Here is a 21,573-nt window from a genome sequence, read left to right as displayed (position 1 = left end):
AGTCATCACCCAGACACCTCCCCTGGTGTTACTGTATAATGCCCCATTCCCAGCAGTCACCTCTCCAGTCATCACCCAGACACCACCCCTGGTGTTACTGTATAATGCCCCATTCCCAGCAGTCACCTCTCCAGTCATCACCCAGACACCTCCCCTAATGTTACTGTATAATGCCCCATTCCCAGCAGTCACCTCTCCAGTCATCACCCAGACACCACCCCTGGTGTTACTGTATAATGCCCCATTCCCAGCAGTCACCTCTCCAGTCATCACCCAGACACCTCCCCTGGTGTTACTGTATAATGTCCCATTCCCAGCAGTCACCTCTCCAGTCATCACCCAGACACCTCCCCTGGTGTTACTGTATAATGCCCCATTCCCAGCAGTCACCTCTCCAGTCATCACCCAGACACCTCCCCTGGTGTTACTGTATAATGCCCCATTCCCAGCAGTCACCTCTCTAGTCATCACCCAGACATCTCCCCTGGTGTTACTGTATAATGTCCCATTCCCAGCAGTCACCTCTCCAGTCATCACCCAGACACCTCCCCTGGTGTTACTGTATAATGCCCCATTCCCAGCAGTCACCTCTCCAGTCATCACCCAGACACCACCCCTGGTGTTACTGTATAATGTCCCATTCCCAGCAGTCACCTCTCCAGTCATCACCCAGACACCTCCCCTGGTGTTACTGTATAATGCCCCATTCCCAGCAGTCACCTCTCCAGTCATCACCCAGACACCTCCCCTGGTGGGGTTCACTACGGCTGGCCGGCGGTCGGGCTCCCGGCGACCAGCATCCCGGCGCCGGGAGCCCGACCGCCGGCTTACCGACAGCTTGGCGAGCGCAAATGAGCCCCTTGCGGGCTCGCTGCGCTCGCCACGCTACGTACACTATTTTATTCTCCCTCTATGGGGGTCGTGGACCCCCACGAGGGAAAATAAGTGTCGGTATGCCGGCTGTCGGGCTCCCGGCGCCGGTATACTGAGCGCCGGGAGCCCGACCGCCGGCAAACAGAAGACCACCCCCCCTGGTGTTACTGTATAATGCCCCATTCCCAGCAGTCACCTCTACAGTCATCACCCAGACACCTCCCCTGGTGTTACTGTATAATGTCCCATTCCCAGCAGTCACCTCTCCAGTCATCACCCAGTCACCTCCCCTGGTGTTACTGTATAATGTCCCATTCCCAGCAGTCATCACCCAGACACCTCCCCTGGTGTTACTGTATAATGCCCCATTCCCAGCAGTCACCTCTCCAGTCATCACCCAGACACCTCCCCTGGTGTTACTGTATAATGTCCCATTCCCAGCAGTCACCTCTCCAGTCATCACCCAGACACCTCCCCTGCTGTTACTGTATAATGCCCCATTCCCAGCAGTCACCTCTCCAGTCATCACCCAGACACCTCCCCTGGTGTTACTGTATAATGCCCCATTCCCAGCAGTCACCTCTCCAGTCATCATCCAGACACCTCCCCTGGTGTTACTGTATAATGCCCCATTCCCAGCAGTCACCTCTCCAGTCATCACCCAGACACCTCCCCTGGTGTTACTGTATAATGCCCCATTCCCAGCAGTCACCTCTCCAGTCATCACCCAGACACCTCCCCTGGTGTTACTGTATAATGCCCCATTCCCAGCAGTCACCTCTCCAGTCATCACCCAGACACCTCCCCTGGTGTTACTGTATAATGCCCCATTCCCAGCAGTCACCTCTCCAGTCATCACCCAGACACCTCCCCTGGTGTTACTGTATAATGCCCTATTCCCAGCATTCACCTCTCCAGTCATCACCCAGACACCTCCCCTGGTGTTACTGTATAATGCCCCATTCCCAGCAGTCACCTCTCCAGTCATCACCCAGACACCTCCCCTGGTGTTACTGTATAATGCCCCATTCCCAGCAGTCACCTCTCCAGTCATCACCCAGACACCTCCCCTGGTGTTACTGTATAATGCCCCATTCCCAGCAGTCACCTCTCCAGTCATCACCCAGACACCTCCCCTGGTGTTACTGTATAATGTCCCATTCCCAGCAGTCACCTCTCCAGTCATCACCCAGACACCTCCCCTGGTGTTACTGTATAATGCCCCATTCCCAGCATTCACCTCTCCAGTCATCACCCAGACACCTCCCCTGGTGTTACTGTATAATGCCCCATTCCCAGCAGTCACCTCTCCAGTCATCACCCAGACACCTCCCCTGGTGTTACTGTATAATGCCCCATTCCCAGCAGTCACCTCTCCAGTCATCACCCAGACACCTCCCCTGGTGTTACTGTATAATGCCCCATTCCCAGCAGTCACCTCTCCAGTCATCACCCAGACACCTCCCCTGGTGTTACTGTATAATGCCCTATTCCCAGCATTCACCTCTCCAGTCATCACCCAGACACCTCCCCTGGTGTTACTGTATAATGTCCCATTCCCAGCAGTCATCTCTCCAGTCATCACCCAGACACCTCCCCTGGTGTTACTCTATAATGTCCCATTCCCAGCAGTCACCTCTCCAGTCATCACCCAGACACCTCCCCTGGTGTTACTCTATAATGTCCCATTCCCAGCAGTCACCTCTCCAGTCATCACCCAGACACCTCCCCTGGTGTTACTGTATAATGTCCCATTCCCAGCAGTCACCTCTCCAGTCATCACCCAGACACCTCCCCTGGTGTTACTGTATAATGTCCCATTCCCAGCAGTCACCTCTCCAGTCAGCAGCTGAATGATCTTGTTGGTGAGTTCCAGGATCTTCTGGTCATTTTCTCTCTCATATATCAGTGAGTGAGGCGGAGGCTCCGTGATGGGGCTCTGGGTCCTGTTAATTCCTCTTGACAATCGGGAGCCAACACTCATATATTCAAGTGATGTCTTTCTCAGTACAATGTAATCCTGAGGTTTTCGGAGGAGGGAAGGGGGTGGATGCAACAAACAAAACAAAGTTCAACTGTGACACAAATTGACAACTGAAACATATTTCAGAATGCTGTAAACATTCTCAGAATCCCTCACTTCTTTTTCCTATTTAACACCTATACTGTTGAAGGGTCTATCAGTCCTGTGCTGAGCCCAGTTTTTTATGTTTTACGCTGATTACATTAAAAGAACGATAATTATTTTTTACGCAGTACCCACACAAATTCTATCTTGTTTTTATCAGAAAGAAAATGGGAATGGTTTTTTTTCGGTGGGGAAAATTTTATGGTAGCCCAATAAATTCTCTTTTTTTTTTTTTTTTTAACTAATAAACCTACCAAATTAAAAAAGGGGATAATTGGGTAGATTTGGCCATCACAATCTCCAAATATGTAGATAATTAATTTTTTTTTTGCACTGTTTCAGTCATATGGAGCAGATGCACTAAAGCCTCATACACACTACGGGTTATTGTGAACAGTATCGCTAAGAAAGGGCTTTCTGAGCGTTACTGTTCACAATATCGCCTAGTGTGTAAACTTATTATCGTTAACGATGCTCACCCCCGCACATTGTTAATGATCCCCTCCCTCGTCTGTACAGACGAGGGAGGTCCTCGTTAACAGCAGCCATGCTGCAGATGCAGCGTGGCCGTCATTCCCCCCACCGCTCGCCGTCGCACTTACCGCCGAGTCCCCGCCGCCACCAATATCGGCGTCAGCAGGGCCTCAGCTAGTGTGTATGGGGCTTAAGTGTGATAAAGGGCAGAGGGGTAAACTACCAACCAGAGCGCCTAACTCATTTTCCAAACACAGCCTGTGAGGGGGGGCAGTTGGGAGAAACCTCCGTCACCCACTGCTTAGCTTAGCAGAGCAGCACTGAATAGCCCAGTTTCTATTCACTGGTAGAGAGAGACAGGGCGCACGGCCAGCAGCTCACAGAGCTCTGGGCAAGCCCCCATAGCGGCTAAAACGGGGCGTGGTCCGCGATCGCGGCACTAACCGTGAGGCCAAGCCACCAAATTTCAGAGCGCATTTGTGTCCCGCAAAAGGTACTAGGGGGGGGGGGGGGGAGGGGGGGCACATCTTTTAATAGAGGGGACCCACCTCTATTGAATGTGGGTGAGTACAGAAGTCAAGTTAGGGGGAGATCTTATCCATTCCTGGACGCACATCATTTTTCTGAAGTGCATTAGTTATTGTCTGGTGATCACTTGACATGAAGTACTATGGAGTACCCAGTTTAAAAAGAGGGAAATCCCCTCTTTCAAGTGATGGGCCCCTATCTCTCAAGGCGGAAGGAAATAGGGACAGGCAGCACGGTTGGTACTGTCTCACATGTCTGAGGACATCAATTCCTGACAAAGGCACTGTCTCTGTAGAGTTGGTACACTTTCCCGGTGTCTGCATGAGTTTTATCCCACACGCCAAGAAAAAGTCACTGGTAGGTTAATTGGTCTCATATAAATAAAATAAAAAATTGTATCCATGTAATAGGGAATATAGATTGCATGCTACACTTGGGCAGGGACTGATGAGAATGGCTTCAATATCCTAGGTTATGCGCTGCTTAATATGAATAATAATAATTTCTCTATCGTCCTAGTGGATGCTGGGGTTCCTGAAAGGACCATGGGGAATAGCGGCTCCGCAGGAGACAGGGCACAAAAAGTAAAGCTTTAGGATCAGGTGGTGTGCACTGGCTCCTCCCCCTATGACCCTCCTCCAAGCCAGTTAGATTTTGTGCCCGGCCGAGAAGGGTGCAATCTAGGTGGCTCTCCTAAAGAGCTGCTTAGGAAAGTTTAGCTTAGGTTTTTTATTTTACAGTGAGTCCTGCTGGCAACAGGATCACTGCAACGAGGGACTTAGGGGAGAAGAAGTGAACTCACCTGCGTGCAGGATGGATTGGCTTCTTGGCTACTGGACATCAGCTCCAGAGGGACGATCACAGGTACAGCCTGGATGGTCACCGGAGCCTTGCCGCCGGCCCCCTTGCAGATGCTGAAGTAAGAAGAGGTCCAGAATCGGCGGCAGAAGACTCCTCAGTCTTCTAAAGGTAGCGCACAGCACTGCAGCTGTGCGCCATTTTCCTCTCAGCACACTTCACACGGCAGTCACTGAGGGTGCAGGGCGCTGGGAGGGGGGCGCCCTGGGAGGCAAATGAATACCTATTTTGGCTAAAAATACCTCACATATAGCCTCCGGAGGCTATATGGAGATATTTAACCCCTGCCAGAATCCGTTAAGAGCGGGAGACGAGGCCGCCGAAAAAGGGGCGGGGCCTATCTCCTCAGCACACAGCGCCATTTTCCCTCACAGAAAGGCTGGAGGGAAGGCTCCCAGGCTCTCCCCTGCACTGCACTACAGAAACAGGGTTAAAACAGAGAGGGGGGGCACTAATTTGGCGATATGCTTATATATATATATTAAGATGCTATAAGGGAAAACACTTATATAAGGTTGTCCCTATATAATTATAGCGTTTTTGGTGTGTGCTGGCAAACTCTCCCTCTGTCTCTCCAAAGGGCTAGTGGGTCCTGTCCTCTATCAGAGCATTCCCTGTGTGTGTGCTGTGTGTCGGTACGTGTGTGTCGACAGGTAGGAGGACGATGGTGGTGAGGAGGCGGAGCAATTGCCTGTAATGGTGATGTCACTCTCTAGGGAGTCGACACCGGAATGGATGGCTTATTTAGGAAATTACGTGATAATGTCAACACGCTGCAAGGTCGGTTGACGACATGAGACGGCCGACAAACAATTAGTACGGTCCAGACGTCTCAAAAACACCGTCAAGGGTTTTAAAACGCCCGTTTACTTTAGTCGGTCGACACAGACACAGACAGGGACACTGAATCCAGTGTCGACGGTGAATAAACAAACGTATTCCTTATTAGGGCCACATGTTAAAGGCAATGAAGGAGGTGTTACGTATTTCTGATACTACAAGTACCACAAAAGAGGGTATTATGTGGGATGTGAAAAAACTACCATAGTTTTTCCTGAATCAGATAAATTAAATAAAGTGTGTGATGATGCGTGGGTTCCCCCCGATAGAAAATTATGGGCGGTATACCCTTTCCCGCCAGAAGTTAGGGCGCGTTGGGAAACACCCTTTAAGGTGGATAAGGCGCTCACACGCTTATCAAAACAAGTGGCGGTACCGTCTATAGATAGGGCCGTCCTCAAGGACCAGCTGACAAGGCTGGAAAATATAATAAAAAGTATATACACACATACTGGTGTTATACTGCGGCCAGCGATCGCCTCAGCCTGGATGTGCAGAGCTAGGGTGGCTTGGTCGGATTCCCTGACTAAAAATATTGATACCCTTGACAGGGACAGTATTTTATTGACTATAGAGCATTTCTATATATGCGAGATGCACAGAGGGATATTTGCACTCTGGCATCATGAATAAACGCGATGTCCATAACTGCCAGAAGATGTTATGGACACGACAGTGGTCAGGTGATGCAGATTCCAAACGGCACAGTATGGCCGTATACAGGAAGAGGACTTGTTTGGGGTCGGTCCATCGGACCTGGTGGTCACGGCAACTGCTGGAAAATCCACCGTTTTTTACCCTAAGTCACATCTCTGCAGAAAAAGACACCGTCTTTTCAGCCTCAGTCCTCTCGTCCCTATAAGATCATATCTGCCCAGGGATAGAGGAAAGGGAAGAAGACTGCAGCAGGCAGCCCATTCCCAGGAACAGAAGCGTTCCACCGCGTCTGACAAGTTCTCAGCATGGCGCTGAGACCGTACAGGACCCCTGGATCCTACAAGTAGTATCCCGGGGGTACAGATGGGAATGTCGAGACGTTTCCCCTTCGCAGGCTCCTGAAGTCTGCTTTACCAAGTCTCCCTCCGACAAGGAGGTAGTATGGGAAAAAATTCACAGGCTGTATTCCCAGCAGGTGATAATTAAATTACCCCTCCTACTACAGAAAAGGGGTATTATTCCACACTATATTGTGGTACTGAAGCCAGAAGGCTAGGTGAGACTTATTCTAAAAATTTGTTTTTGAACACTTACAAAGGTTCAAATTAAGATGAAGTCACTCAGAGCAGTGATAACGAACCAGGAATAAGGGGACTATATAGTGTCCCGGGACATCAGGGATGCTTACCTCTATGTCCCAAATTTGCCCTTCTCACTAAGGGTACCTCAGGTTCGTGGTGCAGAACTGTCACTATCAGTTTCAGACGCTGCCGTTTGGATTGTCCACGGCACCCTGGGGTCTTTACCAAGGTAATGGCCGAATTGATGATTCTTCTTCGAAGAAAAGGCGTCTTAATTATCCCTTACTTGGACGATCTCCTGATAGGGGCATAGTCCAGGGAACAGTTGGAGGTCGGAGTAGCACTATCTCGGATACTGCTACAATCAGCACGGGTGGATTCTAAATATTCCAAAATCGCAGCTGATCCCGACGACACGTCTGCTGTGCCTAGGGATGATTCTGGACACAGTCCAGAAAAAGGTGTTTCTCCCGGAAGAGAAAGCCAGGGAGTTATCCGAGCAAGTCAGGAACCTCCTAAAAACAGTGCATCATTGCACAAGGGTCCTGGTAAAAATGGTGGCTTCCTACGAAGCAATTCCATTCGGCAGATTTCACGTAAGAACTTTTCAGTGGGATCTGCTGGACAAATGGTCCGGATCGCATCTTCAGATGCATCAGCGGATAACCCAATATCCAAGGACAAGGGTGTCTCTCCTGTGGTGGTTATAGAGTGCTCATCTTCTAGAGGGCAGCAGATTCGGCATTCAGGATTGGATGCTGGTAACCACGGAGCCCAGCCTGAGAGGCTGGGGAGCAGTCACACAAGGAAAAAATTTCCAGGGAGTGTGATCAAGTATGGAGACTTTTCTCCACATAAATATACTGGAGCTAAGGGTAAATTTATAATGCTCTAAGCTTAGCAAGACCTCTGCTTCAAGGTCAGCCGGTATTGATCCAGTGGGAAAAACATCACGGCAGTCGCCCACGTAAACAGACAGGGCGACACAAGAAGCAGGAGGGCAATGGCAGAAACTGCAAGGACTTTTCGCTGGGCGGAAAATCATGTGATAACACTGTCAGCAGTTTTTCATCCCGGGAATGGAAACTGGGAAGCAGACTTCCTCAGCACGACCTCCACCCGGGAGAGTGGAAACTTCATTGAGAAGTTTTTTCCACATGATTGTAAACCGTTGGGAAATACCAAAGGTGGACATGATGGCGTCCCGTCTGAACAAAAAACGGGACAGGTATTGCGCCAGGTCAAGAGACCCTCAGGCAATAGATGTGGACGTTTCTGGTAACACCGTGGGTGTACCAGTCGGTGTATGTGTTCCCTCCTCTGCTTCTCATACCTAAGGTGCTGAGAATTATAAGACGTAGAGGAGTAAGAACTATACTCATGGCTCCGGATTGGCCAAGAAGGACTTGGTACCCGGAACTTCAAGAGATGCTTACAGAGGTCTTATGGCCTCTGCCGCTAAGAAGGGACTTGCTTCAGCAAGTACCATGTCTGTTCCAAGACTTACCGCAGCTGCGTTTGTCGGCATGGCGATGGAAAGCCGGATCCTAAGGGAAAAAAGGCATTCCGGAAGAGGTCATTCCTACCCTGGTCAAAGCCAGAAAGGAGGTGACCGCACAACATTATCACCACGTGTGGCGAAAATATGTTGCGTGGTGTGAGGCCAGGAAGGCCCCACAAAGAAATTTCAACTCGGTCGTTTCCTGCATTTCCTGCAAACAGGAGTGTCTATGGGCCTCAAATTGGGGTCCATTAAGGTTCAAATTCGGCCCTGTAAATTTTCTTCCAGAAAGAATTGGCTTCAGTTCCTGAAGTCCAGAAGTTTGTCAAGGGAGTATTGCATATACAAACCCCTTTTTTGTGCCTCCAGTGGCACTGTGGGATCTCAACGTAGTTCTGGGATTCCTCAAATCACATTGGTTTAAAACCAGTCAAATATGTGGATTTGAAGCATCTCACATAAAAAGTGACCATGCTCTTGGCCCTGGCCTGGACCAGGCGAGTGTCAAATTGGTGGTTTTTTCTCAAAAAAGCCCATATCTGTTTGTCCATTCGGACAGGGCAGAGCTGCGGACTCGTCCCCAGTTCTCTCCCTAAGGTGGTGTCAGTGTTTCACCTGAACCAGCTTATTGTGGTGCCTTGCACCTACTAGGGACTTGGAGGACTCCAAGTTGCTAGGAGTTGTCAGGGCCCTGAAAATATGTTCCAGGACAGCTGGAGTCAGAAAATCTGACTCGCTGTTTATACTGTATGCACCCAACAAGTTGGGTGCGCCTGCTTCTAAGCAGGCGATTGCTCGTTGGATTTGTAACACAATTCAACTTGCACATTCTGAGGCAGGCCTGCCACAGTCTAAATCGGTTAAGGCCCATTCCACAAGGAAGGTGGGCTCATCTTGGGCGGCTGCCCGAGAGGTCTCGGCATTACAACTCTGTCGAGCAGCTACGTGGTCAGGGGAGAACACGTTTGTAAAATTCTACAAATTTGATATCCTGGCAAAAGAGGACCTGGAGTTCTCTCATTCGGTGCTGCAGAGTCATCCGCACTCTCCCGCCCGTTTGGGAGCTTTGGTATAATCCCCATGGTCCTTTCAGGAACCCCAGCATCCACTAGGACGATAGAGAAAATAAGAATTTACTTACGGATAATTCTATTTCTCGGAGTCCGTAGTGGATGCTGGGCGCCCATCCCAAGTGCGGATTATCTGCAATACTTGTACATAGTTACAAAAATCGGGTTATTATTGTTGTGAGCCATCTTTTCAGAGGCTCCGCTGTTATCATACTGTTAACTGGGTTTAGATCACAAGTTGTACGGTGTGATTGGTGTGGCTGGTATGAGTCTTACCCGGGATTCATAATTCCTCCCTTATTGTGTACGCTCGTCCGGGCACAGTACCTAACTGGCTTGGAGGAGGGTCATAGGGGGAGGAGCCAGTGCACACCACCTGATCCTAAAGCTTTACTTTTTGTGCCCTGTCTCCTGCGGAGCCGCTATTCCCCATGGTCCTTTCAGGAACCCCAGCATCCACTACGGACTCCGAGAAATAGAATTATCGGTAAGTAAATTCTTATTTTTATTTATACATATCCCCCCTTTCCCCACATAACAGATAGCAGCGATGTCAATGTTTTTTGGGTCCCATTGCTGCAGATGAGGAATGGGTCTCAACAGTTTGCAGGAATATTCAGACGAGCCCCACAAATCATCCACAATGAAAGCGTGAATGTGTCAGAGATAAGAGTGATGTCACTGTGACTTTAACAGAAGCCCTCCCCTCCACAGTCAGGTCTCTGTGTTAGTAATAGAGATAAGAGTGATATCACTGTGACATTCCCAGACTCCCTCACCTCCCCAGTCAGGTCCCTGTGTTAGTAATAGAGATAATAGTGATGTCACTGTGACATTCCCAGACTCCCTCACATCCCCAGTCAGGTCCCTGTGTTAGTAATAGAGATAAGAGTGATGTCACTGTGACACTCCCATATTCCCTCACCTCCCCAGTCAGGTCCCTGTGTTAGTAATAGAGATAAGAGTGATGTCACTGTGACATTCCCAGACTCCCTCACCTCCCCAGTCAGGTCCCTGTGTTAGTAAGAGAGATAAGAGCGATGTCACTGTGACACTCCCAGACTCCCTCACCTCTCCAGTCAGCAGGTAGATGATCTCCAGGGTGAGGCTTAATATATGCTCAGCCATGTGACTCCGATCCATATCCATTTTGAATCTGAAAATGGTCTCTGCTGTGACTGAACCAGAGGGGACCACTATTATCATGAATAAAAATAGTTAGTTAAAAAAACAAAACAACACAACACGTTAAATTACCAAAAGCAACAATTCAGAAACCTACAAATCTCTACTGTGGAGATAGGGCAATGACACCTGCAGACATCGAAATAGATAGCTGCATATGTCGGAGCAGTCACTGCCACTGACCGTCCATACATTGCCCGACATATCAGCGTGCTACTATTAGCACGCACCGCCACTGTAATACATGGGGGAGAAACGGTATCAGTGCACATAACATGCGCTGTTACCACTTCTCCCTTATATCCACATTTCATACATCTGCCTCTATGGGGGATATCCAATTATCCCCGTTAAAACATCGGGTCCGAAAAACGGCCATTTTCGGCCGTTTATCGGACTTTATTTCCGATGTTTCACCGATTTTTTTTTACAGCCTATCCTATTAAATCGGGTGTAAAAAAAAAATATTTTTTCTCCCGAAAACACACAGGTTCAGTGAAACCTGTGTGTTTTCGGGTGAAACAGCCCCGTTTTCGGCCGAAAATGGGTCTGTTTCCGTGGATTCTGCTTCACCTGCAAACAAAATCCCAGATGAGCCGGCGCGTGCCGCGTCTTATCGGGGCTAATTAGATAGCCCCCGGCGGGACAATTAGCCCCGGTAAAAAACCGGGGCTAATTGGATATCCCCCTATGTGAGAAAGCGAGTAACAGAGAATCGGAGAGAGACCATGAAATACCAGAGCAGGAGAGCTGCAGAGCGGTGCAGAGAGAAGATTACAATAATGATGGTAATATTTAAAAACTTAAAAGTGGCACAGATGACATATTATCAATAAACTAAAGAAGACATTAGATCATATGGATGGGAACATACACTTAAAAGAAAAGAAAAAAAAAACATCATTACAAATAATTTCTATTTAATAAAGGAGCCAGATGATGTTACTATTATTATTATCCTACTACTAAAGGGTGTGGAGATCATTATTATTAAACTATGGTAATTACAGAGTATTGTTGTTGTTGTTGTTGTTGTTATAATTATTATTATTAGAATAGAGGGGGTAGGGATTATAATTATGACAGTTAATTTGGCACAGATTATTATTAGACTAAAGGTGTTACAGATAAAATGTATTAGATGACATGGAGTAGAATGCTGTGTCTGGGAATCTGAGACTACATAATATTATCTTGTAATAGTCTTGTATGTGATAGCCACGCCCCTCTGGCTGATGACCACACCTACCCAGTGGCTGATCCCACCTCCTCAGCGGGCCCCCGCCTTTGCATTTTTCTGATGGCCCAGTCTGAACCTGTATATTATGAGGAGGTAATAAAACACCATCACATCCCACACTGGCTGCATCTGAGTGCTAAACTATCGTCTTTTTCGACTTTAAAACTTTGCAGGAACTTATATAAATCAGTTCAGTCCATGAACGACTAATTCATTGTACTAAATGCAGTACGATTCAGACACATCCACATGTGTAGGAGCTGAGGCTCAAAACTGCATACACACTTGTGACCAAACTTAGTCAGTTAGAATAAGCCAGTGGTTTCCAAACTTTTTTGAATCACGGCGCCCTAGAATATCAGAATTTTTTTCACGGCATCCCTAGGCCAAAAATTTTTTATTGAGAAATTTAGAAAGAAATATTACATTAAGTAGATCGCGTTTATATGTCATCCTTAGGGTCAGTTGTGTGGTGAGGGACAAGATTTGCTTCTGTTTGGCCACATATTTTATGACTGGCAGCCACCAGCACTAGTTTTGCCTATTATATTGACCATGAATAATTTTAATTGGTCCTGGACCACCAACCCAGGGCACCCCTGCAAGTGTCCCGAGGCACCCCAGGGAGCCACGGCACACAGTTTGGGAACCTCTGGAATAAGCCAAGAAATCATCTAGAGAGGTCCTAGCTCTAAAAATAGAGAAAAGTAGGTGGCCCAAATGAGTTTGCTTAATATATTCAAAGCTAGATAATCTAAATAAAATCCTAATTTGTAATAAACATATAAACCACTTCGATGAACAAATGTGAAGTTTTACCAGCTCCTCTATGTGACTGGAGGAAACGTTCTCCCTAATTCCTGGGGTGTGTTGCAATGGTCTCCCGGAACAGAGTCAATACTCCCGATTTGTCTGTGTGGCGGTATGACGCTGTCGGACGAGGCCAGAACTGCGGACTGGACTGATGAACTTCCAACTTGTTTCAAGGACTGCTCTTCTCTGCATAAGAGGCAAATCCGTGTGCTTGTAGTTACAAACCATCAATTGCCTGAACAGCTGATCCACGTAACAAAACACAAAAAAAATTGTATACAATATATTTTTAAACTGAATATCAAATTTACAAATAAAAAAAATAGGATTTTAATTACCTACCTGTAAATCCTTTTCTCGTAGTCCGTAGGGGATACTGGGAATCCAGTTAGTACCATGGGGTACAGACGGGTCCACTAGGAGCCATGGGCACTTTAAGAAATTGATAGTGTGCGCTGGCTCCTCCCTCTATGCCCCTTCTACCAGACTCAGTCTAGGAAACTGTGCCTGAGGAGACGGACATACTTTGAGAGAAGCATAGATAAGGAAAGTGGTGAAATTACGAACCAGCACACACAAAACAAGAGCAAAGCCATGCTAACCAACTTTGAAAAATGAACAGCAAAAACTGAACAAACCAGAATACTTAACTAAGTAACAGTGCAGGAAGAACGAAGCACCGGGCGGGCACCCAGTATCCCCTACGCACTACGAGAAAAGGATTTACCGGTAGGTAATTAAAATCCTATTTTCTCTTGCGTACTAGGGGATACAGGGAATCCATTTAGTACCATGGGGATGTACCAAAGCTCCCAAACCTGGTAGGAAAGTGCTGAGGTTCCTGCAGAACTGATTGACCAAACTGAAGGTCCTCAGAGGCCAAAGTATCGAACTTGTAAAACTTAGCAAAGGTGTTCGAACCTGACCAAGTAGCTGCTCGGCAGAGCTGTGAAGCCGAGACACCCCGGGAAGCCGCCCAAGAACCACCCACCGACCTAGTAGAGTGGGCCTGTACAGATTTTGGAACCGGCAAGCCTGCCGTGGAATAAGCATGCTGATAGTGAGCCTAACCAGCATGCAATTGACTGCTTTAAAGCAGAACACCCAATTTTATTGGGATCATAGAGAACGAACAGCGAGTCCGATTTCCTGTGACAAGCTGTTCTCTTTACATACACCTTCAAAGCCCTCAACACATCCAAAGACTTTGAAGTAGCGGAAGTGTCCGTAACAACCGGAACCACAATAGGTTGGTTAATGTAAAATGCGGACACCACCTTAGGAAGAAATTGCTGACGAGTCCTGAGTTCAGGTCTGTCCTCATGGAAAATTAGGTAGGGGCTCTTGTGAGACAACGTCCCTAGTTCCGACACACGTCTTGCTAAAGCCAAGGCCAACAGTGTGACGGTTTTCCACGTAAGGTACTTTATGTTTACCTCCTGTAACGGTTCAAACCAGTCCGATTGGGATCTCAATTTGGTGCTGCAGTTCCTCCAAGGAGCCGTGGGAGGCACAAAGGGAGGTTGGATGTGCAGAACACCTTTCAAGAACGTCTGGACCTCAGGGAGAGAAACCAATTGTTTCCAGAAGATAATAGACAAAATCTGTACTTTTATGGAGCCTAGACGTATGCCCACATTCACTCCCAACTGCAGAAAAAGCAGGAAACGTCCCAGATGAAATTCCACCGCAGAATATTGTCTGCTCTCACACCTGTTGAAGTTAAATCAAATATATCTGTATTGTCTCATTAATTATGCTATGATTCTTAATACTGTACTACGTTCCCTTTAAACAGTGTCTTATTTCAACACTTGTGCATCAGTTGGTTAAGATGTTTACGGGACTAGTAGCAAGGCCTTTTGTGTAGAGAACAAGTGCTCAATGATATTGTACGAGGCTTAGTGACATTACAAGAAGCAATAGTATATGCACAAGGAGAAAAGTATGACTCTTGTTTGGGCGCACTCTTGTTTAATTATCTAAGTGTTGGTTGATAAATGAAGTGCCTAAAGGTTAATAGTATAGTCTTTTGATTCTGCTCTCTAAAATACGTGAAAACTCAACAAGACAAATTAGACAGAAATAGCCATTGATATGCCAGATGGGAGATGTGTCTCCCAAAAAATTGTAAAATGTTCAGATCTTAATTATGCCTGGATAATTGCATATCGGAAAGTAGCTACATACTATGCTGCCTCCGTCTGCCAAAGATCTGTACAAACTGTGTTTGTATTAATGCAGCCCTAAATTGGGTTAAGTACGTGAGTGGAAGAGCCCACACACTACTAAACAATTCTATTGGTTTGCCACTGTTATGGATAGGTAAATTGTGACGAATAAGGTTCAGGAGGTAGTAGGATTAAGTATAAGTGGTGATACTGCTGTTGGTGTTGTTTCCATAGGGAAGGGATTCTTCCTACTTCACCGGGTATTCCCTAGCAGTCGCCTGTCTAGGTACTGACCCAGCCCACCTCCGTTTAGCTTCCAAGATCGGACGAGATTGGGCGTGAGCGTAGGGGTATGGTCGTAGAAAGAACTGACCCTATACCACCAATGAGAGTGCACCGAAACGGAAGGATTGGTTCCTCCTCAGGAAAAAGAATACAAGGACTTCGTTGAGAAGGAGAATGACCACAGTCGGGTAAGTGTGAATCTGCTGTCCACGTTAGACTGAAGAGACGGGTCCCTTGAGGGGACACGCTCACCAGAATCGTGGATGAGAATTCACAGAAGAAAGAAAAGCAAGAAGATATTTGAGGGTAGAGGAGATGTTGAAAGAAGCAATTGAATTAAATACAGTTGGTCCCTTTTGGTCACCTGGGTTGTTTGAATACTGATGGATCCAAGTAATTGTGACGGATAATCAAGCAGGTACCAAAATGACGAGAAAATAAGAATTTACTCACCGGTAATTCTATTTCTCGTAGTCCGTAGTGGATGCTGGGGACTCCGTAAGGACCATGGGGAATAGACGGGCTCTGCAGGAGACTGGGCACACTAAAAGAAAGATTTGGTACTACCTGGTGTGCACTGGCTCCTCCCTCTATGCCCCTCCTCCAGACCTCAGTTAGGATACTGTGCCCGGAAGAGCTGACACAATAAGGAAGGATTTTGAATTCCGGGTAAGACTCATACCAGCCACACCGTATAACTCGTGATATTAAACCCAGTTAACAGTATGAAATACAACTGAGCCTCTCAACAGATGGCTCAACAATAACCCTTTAGTTAGGCAATAACTATATACAAGTATTGCAGACAATCCGCACTTGGGATGGGCGCCCAGCATCCACTACGGACTACGAGAAATAGAATTACCGGTGAGTAAATTCTTATTTTCTCTGACGTCCTAGTGGATGCTGGGGACTCCGTAAGGACCATGGGGATTATACCAAAGCTCCCAAACGGGCGGGAGAGTGCGGATGACTCTGCAGCACCGAATGAGAGAACTCAAGGTCCTCCTCAGCCAGGGTATCAAATTTGTAGAATTTAGCAAACGTGTTTGCCCCTGACCAAGTTGCAGCTCGGCAAAGTTGTAAAGCCAAGACCCCTCGGGCAGCCGCCCAAGATGAGCCCACCTTCCTCGTGGAATGGGCTTTCACTGATTTAGGATGCGGCAGTCCAGCCGCAGAATGCGCCAGCTGAATTGTGCTACAAATCCAGCGAGCAATAGTCTGCTTAGAAGCAGGAGCACCTATTTTGTTGGGTGCATACAGGATAAAAAGCGAGTCAGTTTTCCTGACTCCAGCCGTCCTGGAAACATAAATTTTCAAGGCCCTGACTACGTCCAGTAACTTGGAATCCTCCAAGTCCCTAGTAGCCGCAGGCACCACAATAGGTTGGTTCAAGTGAAAAGCTGATACCACCTTAGGGAGAAACTGGGGACGAGTCCTCAATTCTGCCCTATCCATATGGAAAATCAGATAAGGGCTTTTACATGACAAAGCCGCCAATTCTGACACACGCCTGGCCGAAGCCAAGGCCAATAACATGACCACTTTCCACGTGAGATATTTGAGATCCACGGTTTTAAGTGGTTCAAACCAATGTGATTTTAGGAAACTCAACACCACATTGAGATCCCAAGGTGCCACAGGAGGCACAAAAGGGGGCTGAATATGAAGCACTCCCTTTACAAAAGTCTGAACTTCAGGCAGTGAAGCCAGTTCTTTCTGGAAGAAAATCGACAGAGCCGAAATCTGGACCTTAATGGATCCCAATTTTAGGCCCATAGTCACTCCTGACTGTAGGAAGTGCAGAAAACGACCCAGCTGAAATTTCTCTGTAGGGGCCTTCCTGGCCTCACACCACGCAACATATTTTCGCCAAATGCGGTGATAATGGTTTGCGGTTACTTCTTTCCTGGCTTTTATCAGCGTAGGAATGACTTCCTCTGGAATGCCCTTTTCCTTTAGGATCCGGAATTCAACCGCCATGCCGTCAAACGCAGCCGCGGTAAGTCTTGGAACAGACAGGGCCCCTGCTGTAGCAGATCCTGTCTGAGCGGTAGAGGCCATGGGTCCTCTGATAACATTTCCTGAAGTTCCGGGGAACCAAGCTCTTCTTGGCCAATCCGGAACCACGAGTATCGTTCTTACTCCTCGCCTTCTTATTATTCTCAGCACCTTTGGTATGAGGGGCAGAGGAGGGAACACATAGACCGACTGGTACACCCACGGTGTCACTAGAGCGTCCACAGCTATTGCCTGAGGGTCCCTTGACCTGGCGCAATATCTCTTTAGCTTCTTGTTGAGGCGGGACGCCATCATGTCCACCTGTGGCCTTTCCCAGCGGTTTACCAACAGTAGGAAGACTTCTGGATGAAGTCCCCACTCTCCCGGGTGTAGGTCGTGTCTGCTGAGGAAGTCTGCTTCCCAGTTGTCCACTCCCGGAATGAACACTGCTGACAGTGCTAGTACGTGATTTTCCGCCCATCGGAGAATCCTTGTGGCTTCTGCCATGGCCACCCTGCTTCTTGTGCCGCCCTGACGGTTTACATGGGCGACTGCCGTGATGTTGTCTGATTGGATCAGAACCGGCTGGTTTTGAAGCAGGGGCCTTGCCTGACTTAGGGCATTGTAAATGGCCCTCAGTTCCAGAATGTTTATGTGTAGGGACGACTCCTGACTTGACCAAAGTCCCTGGAAATTTCTTCCCTGTGTGACTGCGCCCCAGCCCCGAAGGCTGGCATCCGTGGTCACCAGGACCCAGTCCTGTATGCCGAATCTGCGGCCCACTAGAAGATGAGCACTCTGCAGCCACCACAGTAGAGACACCTTGGTCCTTGGAGACAGGGTTATCAGTTGATGCATCTGAAGATGCGATCCCGACCACTTGTCCAAGAGGTCCCACTGGAAGGTCCTTGCATGGAACCTGCCGAATGGAATTGCTTCGTACGAAGCCACCATTTTTCCCAGGACTCGTGTGCAGTGATGCACCGATACCCGTTTTGGTTTTAGGAGGTCTCTGACTAGAGATGACAGCTCCTTGGCTTTCTCCTGCGGGAGAAACACTTTTTTCTGTTCTGTGTCCAGAATCATCCCCAGGAACAGTAAGCGTGTGGAAGGAACCAGTTGTGACTTTGGAATGTTTAGAATCCAGCCATGCTGTTGTAGCACTTCCCGAGATAGTAACTGCTTCCTGGACCTCGCCTTTATTAGGAGATCGTCCAAGTACGGGATAATTAAAACTCCCTTTTTTCGAAGGAGTATCATCATTTCTGCCATTACCTTGGTAAACACCCTCGGTGCCGTGGACAGTCCAAACGGTAGTGTCTGGATTTGGTAATGGCAATCCTGTACCACAAATCTGAGGTACTCCTGGTGAGGAAGGTAAATTGGGACATGCAGGTAAGCATCCTTGATGTCCAGGGATACCATGTAATCCCCCTCGTCCAGGCTTGCAATAACCGCCCTGAGCGATTCCATCTTGAACTTGAATCTTTTTATGTATGTGTTCAAGGATTTCAAATTTAAAATGGGTCTCACCGAACCGTCCGGTTTCGGTACCACAAACAGTGTGGAATAGTAAGCCCGTCCTTGTTGAAGTAGGGGTACTTTGACTATCACCTGCTGGGAATACAGCTTGTGAATTGCCTCTAGTACAGCCTTCCTGCCCGAGGGAGTTGTCGGTAAGGCCGATTTGAGGAAACGGCGGGGGGGAGGCGCCTCGAATTCCAGCTTGTACCCATGAGATACTACTTGAAGGATCCAGGGATCCACCCGTGAGCGAACCCACTGATCGCTGAAATTTCTGAGGCGGCCCCCCACCGTACCTGGCTCTGCCTGTGGAGCCCCACCGTCATGCGGCGGACTTGGAAGAAGCGGGGGAGGACTTTTGTTCCTGGGAACCTGCTGCGTGGTGCAGCTTTTTTCCCCTTCCTCTGCCTCTAGACAGAAAGGACCCGCCTTTTCCCCGCCTGTTTTCCTGGGGTCGAAAGGACTGTACCTGATAATACGGCGCTTTCTTAGGCTGTGAGGGGACATGGGGTAAAAATGCTGACTTCCCAGCTGTTGCTGTGGAAACAAGGTCTGAGAGACCATCCCCGAATAACTCCTCGCCCTTATAAGGCAAAACTTCCATGTGCCTTTTAGAATCTGCATCCCCTGTCCACTGCCGAGTCCATAAGCCTCTCCTAGCAGAAATGGACAATGCACTTATTCTAGATGCCAGCCGGCAGATCTCCCTCTGTGCATCTCTCATGTACAAGACTGAGTCTTTTATATGCTCTACGGTTAGCAATATAGTGTCCCTGTCCAGGGTGTCAATATTTTCTGACAGGGAATCTGACCAAGCAGCAGCAGCACTGCACATCCACGCTGAAGCAATAGCTGGTCTCAGTATAACACCAGTGTGTGTATATATAGACTTTAGGATAGCCTCCTGCTTTCTATCAGCAGGTTCCCTTAGGGCGGCCGTATCCGGAGACGGTAGTGCCACCTATTAAGACAAACGTGTGAGCGCTTTATCCACCCTAGGGGGAGTTTCCCAACGTGACCTATCCTCTGGCGAGAAAGGGAACGCCATTAGTAATTTTTTTGAAATCACCAATTTCTTATCAGGGAAAGCCCACGCTTCTTCACACACTTCATTTAATTCTTCAGATGGGTGAAAAACTATTGGAAGTTTTTTCTCCCCAAACATAATACCCTTTTTTGAGGTACCTGGGTTTATATCAGAAAGGTGTAAAACCTCTTTCATTGCCTCAATCATGCCACGAATGGCCCTAGTGGACATCAAATTTGACTCATCGTCGTCGACACTGGTATCAGTATCCGTGTCGACATCTGTGTCTGCCATCTGAGGTAGTGGGCGTTTTAGAGCCCCTGATGGTCTTTGAATTGCCTGGGCAGGCACGAGCTGAGAAGCCGGCTGTCCCGCATTTGGCATGTCGTCAAATTTTTTATGTAAGGAGTCGACACTTGCACGTAATTCCTTCCATAAGTCCATCCACTCAGGTGTCTGCCCCGCAGGGGGTGACATCACATTTATAGGCATCTGCTCCGCCTCCACATAAGTCTCCTCATCAAACATGTCGACACAGCCGTACCGACACACCGCACACACACACAGGGAATGCTCTTAAAGGAGACAGGACCCCACAAAAGCCCTTTGGGGAGACAGAGAGAGAGTATGCCAGCACACACCAGAGCGCTATATAATGCAGGGACTAACTGAATTATGTCCCCTATAGCTGCTATAATATTTACTGCGCCTCAAATCTGTGCCCCCCCCTCTCTTTTTTACCCTTTTCTGTAGTGTAGACTGCAGGGGAGAGTCAGGGAGCTTCCTTCCAGCGGAACTGTGAGGGAGAAATGGCGCCAGTGTGCTGAGGGAGATGGCTCCGCCCCTTTTTCAGCTGACTTTTCTCCCGCTTTTTTCTGTATTCTGGCAGGGGTAATTACCACATATATAGCCTCTGGGGCTATATATTGTGGTTATTTTGCCAGCCAAGGTGATATTATTGCTGCTCAGGGCGCCCCCCCCCCCAGCGCCCTGCACCCTCAGTGACCGGAGTGTGAAGTGTGTATGAGGAGCAATGGCGCACAGCTGCAGTGCTGTGCGCTACCTTGGTGAAGACTGAAGTCTTCTGCCGCCGATTTTCCGGACCATCTTCTTGCTTCTGGCTCTGTAAGGGGGACGGCGGCGCGGCTCCGGGAACGAACACCAAGGACGGGTCCTGCGGTCGATCCCTCTGGAGCTAATGGTGTCCAGTAGCCTAAGAAGCCCAAGCCAGCTGCAAGCAGGTAGGTTCGCTTCTTCTCCCCTTAGTCCCTCGTTGCAGTGAGCCTGTTGCCAGCAGGTCTCACTGTAAAATAAAAAACCTAATATATACTTTCTTTCTAGGAGCTCAGGAGAGCCCCTAGTGTGCATCCAGCTCGGCCGGGCACAGAAATCTAACTGAGGTCTGGAGGAGGGGCATAGAGGGAGGAGCCAGTGCACACCAGGTAGTACCAAATCTTTCTTTTAGTGTGCCCAGTCTCCTGCGGAGCCCGTCTATTCCCCATGGTCCTTACGGAGTCCCCAGCATCCACTAGGACGTCAGAGAAAATATTTTATAATAATAACCATGAAGATAATAATAAATTCTTGTAATTGGTACCAATTCACTAAGTAGGTACGGCGTTACTTGTGCATAGCAGACCCTAGTAGTATTTTACAACCAACGAACTAGTATGATATACCACATAACCTTAGAAATCACTAGTAACAGTGGCAAAGAATTTTACCATCAACAACAATTGTTGCTTATTTGACATGAAATAATGTGTGAGACCAATGGATTGTCACCTCTGAAGTAGTTCCCTGGGTGACATGCCCTC

At 48.1% G+C, this 21,573-nt stretch overlaps 1 protein-coding gene and 1 pseudogene across 2 annotated transcripts in view; both read right to left on the bottom strand.

The window, feature by feature from the left end:
- Positions 1-21,573, bottom strand: part of LOC135054840 (oocyte zinc finger protein XlCOF7.1-like) — a 75,616-nt gene that overhangs the window by 18,699 nt on the left and 35,344 nt on the right. For both annotated transcript variants that reach the window (XM_063958230.1, XM_063958231.1), the window contains exons 2-4: positions 12,755-12,991; positions 10,582-10,706; positions 2,708-2,893 (exon numbers count right to left, since the gene is read on the bottom strand). In XM_063958230.1, coding sequence (XP_063814300.1) covers positions 2,708-2,893; positions 10,582-10,659 — 264 coding nt within the window. In that variant the 5' untranslated portion in view covers positions 10,660-10,706; positions 12,755-12,991. The remainder of the gene's footprint in view (positions 1-2,707; positions 2,894-10,581; positions 10,707-12,754; positions 12,992-21,573) is intronic.
- Positions 15,165-15,283, bottom strand: LOC134898098 (5S ribosomal RNA; annotated as a pseudogene).

This window comes from Pseudophryne corroboree, chromosome 3 (assembly GCF_028390025.1).
Source record: "Pseudophryne corroboree isolate aPseCor3 chromosome 3, aPseCor3.hap2, whole genome shotgun sequence".
NCBI classification, from domain to species: Eukaryota; Metazoa; Chordata; class Amphibia; order Anura; family Myobatrachidae; genus Pseudophryne; species Pseudophryne corroboree.
Note: the sequence above shows the minus strand (reverse complement) of the source record. Positions and strands in the feature narration are given on the sequence as shown.